The sequence below is a fragment of the Eptesicus fuscus genome, chromosome 8 (genome assembly GCF_027574615.1).
Source record: "Eptesicus fuscus isolate TK198812 chromosome 8, DD_ASM_mEF_20220401, whole genome shotgun sequence".
In the NCBI taxonomy this organism is placed as follows: domain Eukaryota; kingdom Metazoa; phylum Chordata; class Mammalia; order Chiroptera; family Vespertilionidae; genus Eptesicus; species Eptesicus fuscus.
Window position 1 is genome coordinate 74,950,225 of NC_072480.1, and position 10,375 is coordinate 74,960,599.

Below are 10,375 nucleotides of genomic sequence, written 5' to 3' on the forward strand. Positions count from 1 at the left end.
CAGAACATTTTAATAAAAATTATTATTTTTCTTGAACATTAACTTACCAGACACTGAATAACTGCACAAATTAATAAGCGTAACACAAATAAACGTATTTTTCTTTTTCTCCAAAAGCAAAATATTTCCTGTTGTGCACACCAAACAAGTCAGTCCAAGAATAATGACGTGGCAAGCGGCTGCGGAAATATTCGCTGCTACTATTAGTGGAGAGAATGGTGCGCCGGCGCATAAGGTGCATAATGGAAATGAATGCAGCATGGTTATAATAATCAGTCATTAGCGAACATTGTAGTTCGTTATTATTATGTATAACAGGATACTATAAAAATTAAGTCATGCAATTTTTATTAAAATGTTTCTTACAGCCCTAACCGGTTTGGCTCAGTGGATAGAGCATCAGCCTGCGGACTGAAAGGTCCCAGGTTCGATTCCAGTCAAGGGCATGTACCTTGGTTGCGGGCACATCCCCAGTAGGAGGTGTGCAGGAGGCAGCTGATCGATGTTTCTCTCTCATCAATGTTTCTACCACTCTATCCCTCTCCCTTCCTCTCTGTAAAAAATCAATGAAATATATTTTTTAAAAAATAAAAATAAATGTTTCTTACATACCATTATATTGGCTGGGCTGCAAAAATATGTGAGTTTGACATGCTTGGCCTACATAATCTGGCCCCTTGCTACTTCACCAATATCATCTCCTGCCTCTTCCAGCCATGCCACACTTTGTGGTCTTGTCATTCCTTGAGCACACCACACTCATTTCCAGCTCAGAACCTTGAGACACTGTTCTACATCTTTCCAGGATTTATTCCATTGCTTAATTTGGTTCTCTATTTAAATGTCACCTTCTCAAAATGCCTTCCTAGCTCCAGCAGACACAATCGCACACAAGAATGCACACATACACACAGAATCTTTCTTAAACACCACTGTATCAACAGACTGTGTCCAATATGTACATGGTGAATGCATACAAGGGGGGGAGCAAAAGGAAATAATCTAAAATGCTTTAGTGGAGTCATAGGATTAGGGGTATTTTTTAGTTTCTTTCTTATACTTTCCACACTGAGTATATGCTTCTACACTGAGTATATATTAATTTTATAAATATTAAAAGTGTCATTGAAAATGGCTCATTTAAAAGGGCTGCTTGTAAAATTATTTAATTTTTAAATTAACATGACCCTGAGTTCTACAAAAATATAATTCATTAACAACATACTCAAGTATCCTATCCTATATAATAAAAGCCTAATATGCTAAGTGTCCAATCATCTGGTCAGCTGTTCAGCCAATCAAAGTATAATATGCTAATGATATGCCAAGGCCTCTCAACAGCTCACTATGATGTGCACTGACCACCAGGGGGCAGACAGTGGACCAGTCGACCAGTCACTATGATGTGCACTGACCACCAGGGGACAGACGCTCCAACCGGTAGGTTAGCTTGCTGCTGGGGTCCGACCCATCGGGACTGAGCAAGAGTCCAGACATGCCCTGGAGCCCTCCCATGGTCCCTCCCCAGCTGGCCAACCTCCCACATCCCTCCCCAGCCCCGATCATGCACCGGTTGGGTCCCGCGGCCTGGCCTGTGCCCTCTAGCAATCCGGGATGCCTCGGGGGATATCAGAGAGCTGGTTTTGGCCCGATCCCGCAGGTGAGATCAAGGGACCCCAGTGGTGCATGAATTCGTGCACTGGGCCTCTAGTATAAAATAAAAATCCTCACTCCAAAAGTTTCATAAACCTATGAATTTTCTTTTACCAAAAATTCAAAATTCCTCAATAACAGAAATTCTCTCCTCTTCCTTGGCCTCTACATTTCCTCTACACCTTTAGTATGCATATTATTTCATGTCCACCTCTTCAGCCACACTTCAATTTCCCTACCTGCCTGCCAACCAAATTTCCAGTCTCTCTTTCCTGCTGATTAGAAAATATATGAAAAATCCACCTGCTATTTCTTAAACCAAACTTATCTATCCTATGTTTCAAAAGTAGACACACAAAATCCAGACTATTAAAAAAATTAGCAGAGGCAATTGTTCTTTGTTTATTGAACCTACCATCAGAGATTAAAGTGTGAAATATCAAACAATGTCAACTACAAATTTCTAGTTTAATACTACCAAAATATCGTTCAGCTTTTAAGTATAACTAAACTCAATCTGTAATTCAATGAATAATTTCTAAGCACCTACTATATGCCAAACACCACAGGCCCCAAGAATAGAAGAGAAATAGTGGTCAACAATGCAGCCTTAATGAGAATACCAAAAAAGGGGGGTGGGGGAGGAGAGGAGGCAAAAAAATACAGAAGGTAATAAGATTGTGATAAGAGCTACTAAGGAAATAAGCAGGACACCATGGTGGCAAATTACAGGGAAGACTTCATGAAATAGGTTGGTTGGGGAGGCCTCTCTAAGAAAGTGAATTTTAAGAAAGGTAGAGCCTGCCTTGTGAAAAGCGAAAGAAACCAGTGAAAATGACACAATATTAGGATTCACAGAGCTATGTGGTGCACTGTTCCTCAAAGGAGGACAATGCCATTGGATTTTAAAATCCAAACCATAAAAGCTGAAGTCATTTCAACAAGAGCTCCAAATGAGGAGACCTTTGATGATCTGGCTTAATCCAAGCTAAAAATTAAAGTATTCAATGTTTTGACCATAAAGTAGCAAAAGAATGTATTATAGTTTCACCTCCATTGTGCTCTTGGAATGTGTGAGGGGTGGGTGATTATCAGGAGCCTGGGAAGGGAAACAGGTAATACTCCTGCCAAGCTTCTGAATTCAAGGATACACTGTGTGACAAGTACCAGAGAGGCCATTTATGTTGAAATACTTAATAATTCCTTTATTTCTCCTTTTTCTCCCAGCTAGAATGAGAATTACAAAGTATGAAAAGGAGTATTGCCTCTGACAGAGTTGAAACACTATAACATCAAGCAAATTGTTTCCAAAGATATAATGAGTTAAATGTGCTCTGGGGAAGGGGCAGGGATGTGGAGAGAGAATTTTCCTGTCACTGGTTGGCAAAATGTGTTTCAAACAAAGTGACAGCTGTTATAAGCTGGAAAAAGTAGAAAATAATGGTTATACAACTTTATAAAAATGTCAAGCACTATTTAAGGTAGGTGCTTTGTTTCTGAATCTCTTGAAACCAACTGTAAAAAAAAGTTGTAATTATCTATACAAAAAATTGACTCATAAAATTCACATTAAAAGTAACAAGTGTCTATTATGCCCCAATTTCATAGTATTAAAAAAGCAATATATTACAAAAGCATAAGGCAAATTGTAACGTCATTAAAAAATTAAGAAATTGATCCAATATTCTACTTAGTTAACAGATAAAATACACACTAATGAAAAGAAAAAAATTTAATGTCAAAATTATAAAGGCAGCAATTAATATTGCTCCTTTGCTAAGGTAGGACAAATTAAAATAGGACAAGGCAAGCTATTAAATACTTGTAAAGTCTTTATTAATAGCAGTATTTGGAATCCTATCTAATAAAAGACTAATATGCAAATTGACCGTACCTCCACTATACCCACAAGCCACGCCGACCAGCCAATCAGGAGCAAATATGCAAATAAACCCAACCAAGATGGCTGCAGCCACAGAGAGCAAGAGGGAGGCTTGGGTTTCCCCGGCAATGGAGGAAGCCAAGCTTTCCACCTGCCCTTGCCAGCCTAGGCCTCCACTCAATGCTACAAAGTTTCAATTATAGATCCAAACAGAAATGGCGGCAGTCACAGAGCTGGAAGAACAGGAGGCTAGGGTTGCCCCTGGCAATGGAGGAAGCCAAGCTTCTGCAGCCCTGGCGGCCTAGGCCTCCACTCCAGGCTACAAAGTTTCAATTATAGAAGATACATAAATCCCAACAGAAATGGCTGCCGCCACGGAGCAAACAGAAGACTTGGCTCCACTCCAGGCTACAAAGTTTCAATTGTAGAAGATAAATAAACCCGATACCAGGGCCTCTGCTTGGGTCACCGGGGGGCGTGGCCAGCCTGCAAACCACCACAGGCCCCTCACCCAGGCCGCCCCATGCCCCAAGGGAACCCCCACCCTGATCCGAGATACCCTTCAGGGCAAACCAGCTGGCCCCCACCCATGCACCAGGCCTCCATCCTATCTAATAAAAGAGTAATATGCAGATTGACTATCACTCCAACACACAAGATGGCTGCCCCCATGTGGTCAAAGATCCTGCCCCCATGTGGACACAAGATGGCCAGCAGGGGAGGGCAGTTGGGAGGGACCAGCCTGCAAGGGAGGGCAGTTGTGGGCGATCAGGCCAGCAGGGGAGGGCAGTTGGGAGGGACCAGGCCTGCAAGGGAGGGCAGTTGGGGGTGATCAAGCCTGCAGGGGAGGGCAGTTAGGGGTGACCTGGCTGGCAGAGGAGGGAAGGTGGGGGTGACCAGGCCTGCAGGGAGGGGCAGTTGTGGGGGACCCAGGCCTGCAGGGGAGAGCAATTGGGGGGACCAGGCTTGCAGGGGAGGGCAGTTATGGGTGACCAGGCCTGAAGGGGAGGGCAGTTAGGGGGGACCAGGCCTGAAGGGGAGGGCAGTTAGGGGCAAACAGGCTGGCAGGGGAGCAGTTAGGCATCAATCAGGCTGGCAGGGGAGCGGTTAGGGGGTGATCAGGCTGGCAGGCAGAAGCAGTTAGGGGCAATCAGGAAGGCAGGCAGGCGAGCAGTTGGGAGCCAGCAGTCCTGGATTGTGAGAGGGATGTCCGACTGCCTGGTGGGATCGGGCCTAAACGGGCAGTCGGACATCCCTCGAGGGGTCTCAGATTGGATAGGGTGCAGGCTGGGCTGAGGGACACCCCCCCCCCACCGTGCACGAATTTCGTGCACCGGGCCTCTAGTTATAAATATAATGATCAACAACCCTAGCTGTCCAGAGCATCATCTTGAATGGATTTTATATTTTATTCAGAGAAGATCCCCTCAGAATATCTTAGAAAGCCTATTTATTCTTAACTTAAGACACAATTCTTCTTTTTTTTTAATATATTTTATTGATTTTTTACAGAGAGGAAGGGAGAGGGATAGAGAGTTAGAAACATCGATGAGAGAGAAACAACGATCAGCTGCCTCTTGCACACCCCCTACTGGGGATGTGCCCGCAACCAAGGTACATGCCCCTGACCGGAATCGAACCCAGGACCTTTGAGTCCGCAGGCCGACACTCTATCCACTGAGCCAAACCGGTTTTGGCAAGACACAATTCTAAGTGGAGATGCAGCACTCTGCTAAAGATAAAGTGTTTCAACCTCCTTGAAGAGAAGAAACTAAGTCAACCAAAAGAAGGCTCAAATTTAACTTCTTTTAAAATTCAGAAACATCATGCTACCTCGTGAGTGCCTCCTAAGTCCAGTTGTGACAACGCGAATGTGTGGTTTATCCTTGGAGAACAATTTAAGATCCACCGGTATAATGCAAACACTGGTGTTAAAGTGAGTGAGTCATAACCAACAATCTTAGCTCAAGTCTGATAGGTAACTCAGAGGACACACAGAAGACCACACCACACATTCACACCCATCACATGGCCACTGCACCCTCTACCCAGAACCCTCCCCAGATGTTCACAGGGCCCACCCTCACTCCATTCAGGTCTGTGTTTAAATATCTCCTCAGAGGCTTTCCCTCAACATCCCTTTGCACTACTTTAGTTTTATCACAGCACTTATCACTGCTTAACATTATACATTTACCTAGTACTTTATCAGGTCTCCACTATCGTGCAAGAGGAAAGACTTGTCTGTGTAGCTCTGCCTCACCAGCACCTAGCAGAGTGCCTGGGGGTTGGGATGCCCGAAGATTTCTTGACAGAGTGAAACTTCACATAAGTAGCAACATATATGTGAAGTCAGTGCCATTTAATAGACTGACCAAAGAAAGTCATCTTTTGCCCATAACATGATCACAGAACATCAAATAAAGTATGTACACTGTCATAAATCATGAAAGGTCAAAATACTGTCCCACTATTTTAAACGTAATTTTGCTTAAAGTCGTCTCGCAAACACTGCACGATTTCTTTTCCACATTATGGTGCTTAAGGAATAAGTAACCCAGTTGCTACGATTACCCAGAAAATGCCTTCATGGTGCATCCCCACTCCCTCCCGCCAAAAAAAAAAAAAAAAAATTATCAAGAAACGACATACAGTGCCTTTTTTTTTTTTTAACAGTACCACGACCACAGAATGGCTTTACATACTGTACAGAACTAGGTTTGGGTAGCAGTATTCGTTCGCTATATGAACTCTCCAGAAATCGCTTTATATTAAATCCAACCCTCAGCCCTTTATAGAAAAACATGGCAGGTAAAGGTCGTAAGCACCCACTTCGCATCCCACTCATTATCTGCTATACTTTCCTAAGGGAAGGGGAAACTGACGTGGCCACTCCCACCTGACATCCCCTCCGCGGCGGCACTCAGCGCTGTCACAGATGCGTGACTGGGACCAGCCCACCGCTCTCCCCCCCGCAAATAATCGCGGAAGCGCCCTGCCCCGGCCTGGGACTCTAGAGAAGGTGGACGCGGCTCGCGAGCTGACGTCTTCCCAGGCTTCACTCTCGGAATCAGAGCGCGAGGGAAGCGGTGACTCAGGCCACGCCAGGCCCTGCCCTCCTTCCCTCTGCCCCGGGGGACCCCGGCCCTCGGACCTCCCCTCCCTCTGCCGGGAGGCAGCAGCACCGGCCGGCCGCGCCCCTCGCGGCTCCGCTACTGCCGGCCTGCGGAGCCTAGGGCCGCCCTGCCATGGCCCCGCCAGCGCCTTGGATGCCGCCGAACTGCACTCGCAGGGAGCGGCCTCCAAGACCCGCCTCGGACCCCGAGCCGCCCGGCCCAGCCCCGCTACCTTCGCTCTTGCCCAGAATCCGGCAGCACAGGTTCTGCAGCAAGACGTTCGGCGACTTCTGGTCGGGGGTCGCCATCCTCGCCGGAGACTGCCCACGGGGGCCCCGCGGAGCCGCCGGCCCGAGCCCGCCAGCCTCGAGGCCGGCGCGCCCAGGAGGCCCCGCCGTGCCCCGCAGCCTGTGCCCGCCACGTGCCCCACAGCCTCCGGGTGTCCCCAAAAACCTAAGGCCCCGCGGGAACCGCCGGCGACAAGGGCGCCATTTTAACGGAACCCGCCGAAACTGCGGGCGCTTCCCACAATGCCCCACTTCTTCCGGGCGCGCGGGGCCGCCCGTGCGCTGGCCTAAAGGTTCCCCGCGCTGTCGCCGCGCGTTCCTCCGACCACCGCCGCCTGGCCCGCAAAGTTCCGGTACCAACCGCCCCAGCTGCGCCCTGCACGGGTTGCTCCAGGTGCTCAGACCCCAAAAGTGCGGTCACTGACTTGCTGTGAAACTGGTTGGTGCCCAGTAGCGCTTTAATAGTCCATAATTTAAAAAAAAAAAAGTCATTTTTTGGAGTCACACGTTTGGTGTAAGAAGTCTGTTTAAAGATATACAGGATCTTATAATTTTAACATTTGGTTGGGCACTGACATTATCCAGCATTTCACAAGAGCAGTGTGTGGTTTCTTACCATCCCCTATCCCCATTCCTCACTCTCCTAATCCCAGGTAAGAAGTCATTGGAGGCAGTCAGATGAAGAGAAAGGAAAGGCCCAAAGAGAAAGGGATAAACAGGCAATTGCAAGTCATTTTAAAGACAATTCTAGACACTTAAACGTGAGTGGGAGAAAACCCACAGGTGCTGAGAACTGCCCAATTCAGAACAAATGATGCAATACACACATTAACTGATCAAGGTGTGGGATCCTGGAAGCTACAGTACATTATCCCACCTTGGACCAACCTAAATTTCTTTCCAGGAATTTGGGGATTAAGATAAAAAGAACTTAAATCTCTAGATGACCTGAACAATAACAGAAAAAAAAAAATCACCTTTCAACAACTAAGTGAGCTGAGTAGGAAAAAAATGTCTACATCTCACTTTCCAGGGTGAGAGGAGAATGCCCAATCTTACAAACAGGACCACCCCTCATGAGGCATCCTGCTGGAACTCAGCGATGTCAGATGGTACTTTAAAGGGGGCCTTTTGAGATGTAGTGGAAGAGCTGTTCTAGTTCCAAGCCTCAGCCTTCAGAAGACATGGGAGTTTATCAGTACCCAACTGAGTTATTGTAAAGATGTTCTGATTGACTAAAACTAAAATGAAATTCGTGCACTCTGAGTTTCGGGGGGGATGGGGGGGGATCCTCAGCCTGGCCTTCGTCCTCTGGCAGTCTGGGAGCCTTCATGGGATGTCTGACTGATGGCTTAGGCCTGCTCCCTGCTGCTGCAGCTGTGCTCACCAGCCATGAGCCCACCTTCTGGCTGAGCAGTGCTCCCCCTATGGGAGCACACTGAGCACCAGGGGGCAGCTCCTGCATTGAGGGTATGCCCCCTGGTGGTCAGTGCACATCATAGCGACTGGTCATTCTGCCATCCAGTCAATTTGCATATTATGCTTTTATAATATAAGATGTTCTGATTGATTGACTAAAACTAGTGTACAACCTTTCAAATTACAAATATTTTATACATTAAGATTAACTTTTCTTTTTTGAGATCATAATGATTTATTGTTCTGACATCAGATCAACAGAAAGAAACTTCAATTAGGCTTTGGAAAGTCATATATTTCAGGAAAATGTCATTTAACCATCGTAAGTAGATGAATAAATTACTTTAAAGTCAAGAAGTCTTTTGAACCACTGTCCTTTCTGTTATCTTGTTTTGAGTATGTAGTGTTTCTTCTTTTTTAAAATTGAAATTGATTTTCAAAGGTTAACTTTGGACAAGGCTTTCCTCTAAATATCACTGGGTTTAAATATTGCATCCACCTATCTCTCCACATTAGCAAAGGAAAGCCACTACCCCCCTCTTTTCTATAATTGTTTTTGCCTGTATTGTTTTTGTTACTTAGAATTATATACTTAGAATGTTTGAAACATATTACGTTTTTTAGTATGGTGTTCAACTGGAATATTGCCTCTTTATTTATTTCTAATATATATTTTTATTGATTTCAGAGAGGAAGGGAGAAGGAGAGGGAGATAGAAACATCAGTGATAAGAGAGAATCATTGATTGGCCACCTTCTGCACACCACCTACTGAGGATTGAGCCCACAACCTGGGCACATGCCCTTGACCAGAATCAAATCTGGGACCCTTCAGTCCACAGGCCAACACTCTATCCACAGAGCCAAACAGGCTAGGGCAGCATTGCCTCTTTGATTCTAAAAGTATTTTAATTAATTTTAAAACACTACAACAACAAAAAGAATACAAATGGCTTTTCATAATGGTGATGAAATATCTTTGTTTGGGCACAGAATTTTATGGCTAATATTTTAATCCTTCTCTTATCTTGTCACTTCTCATATTTCCCTCATTTAATAGTGCACTTACTGTGAACTTTATCTTCACAGTTCACTCATAAACTGGTTGAATGTTCATATGCTGTTGTCTGGGGCTGGCGTAGGGATAGATGAATTCTCTATATAAAAAGAACTGTGGTGAGGAGTAAATGAGCTGAGAGCAAATGGTGAAGGCTGTTGCGTGCTTTGAGCATGTAGGGCTCTGAGGTCGGCATGGGCCAGGTTCTAATTTGCATGGAAGATTAAACCTACCTCAAGATTAAGGACAGGACAACACATTTGAAGTCACACTGAAGTTACAGTTGGACAGACCCTCCTGATTAGCTCCTCTATCCCCTCCACCCTCACCTCGTCATCCCCAGGCAAATGCAGTGGGCTTAGGGGTCTTCTCCTGTCAGGGCCTATAAACCTGTTAAAGCACTCACTGGACCAGACTTGCCCGTAACATTGTTTGATTTCCATTGAAGGATTTACCATGTGCCAAATAAGCCTTATAAAATTCTGGGACCCAGACCATCTCTGTCCAGTTCCTGACTCCCAGGCCTCTCAGGGACAAATCCGCAGGGATGCTGTGTCCTCCACGTCGCAGGTCACACACTTCTGTTTGGCCACTAGAACCACCTCATGCGCCATTGCTGTTTTACATCAGTCGTGCTAGCTGCTCTTTGGGTCAAGCACAGTATACTTACATCTCTCATCTTCATAACAACTTCACAAGGTCACTGCTGTTCACCCCGTTTTACAGAAGCGGAAACTACAAGCTAAAGTTATAAACAGCCCATCTAAGATGAGAGCTGGGGGAAGACCCAGGGTTCAAATCCATGGTGCAAGCCTCTGAGACTGGAGCTTTTCAGGACTGCAAAGGCACCCTCCTTCAAAGACACTTTTGATTGCTTAATACATTTTTTGATAACCACTCTCGAGCCCTTGAGTCCTGAGGAATTGGAAGAAAGCTACAAAGGAGAAATCTGATAAGACATT

At 45.6% G+C, this 10,375-nt stretch overlaps 1 protein-coding gene across 2 annotated transcripts in view; it reads right to left on the reverse strand.

Moving 5' to 3' along the window:
- TUBGCP3 (tubulin gamma complex associated protein 3) overlaps window positions 1-7,166 on the reverse strand; it is an 86,487-nt gene extending 79,321 nt beyond the window's left edge. For both annotated transcript variants that reach the window (XM_028148815.2, XM_008143924.3), the window contains exon 1: window positions 6,884-7,166. In XM_028148815.2, coding sequence (XP_028004616.1) covers window positions 6,884-6,959 — 76 coding nt within the window. In that variant the 5' untranslated portion in view covers window positions 6,960-7,166. The remainder of the gene's footprint in view (window positions 1-6,883) is intronic.
- Between the last annotated feature and the right edge of the window lie 3,209 nt (window positions 7,167-10,375).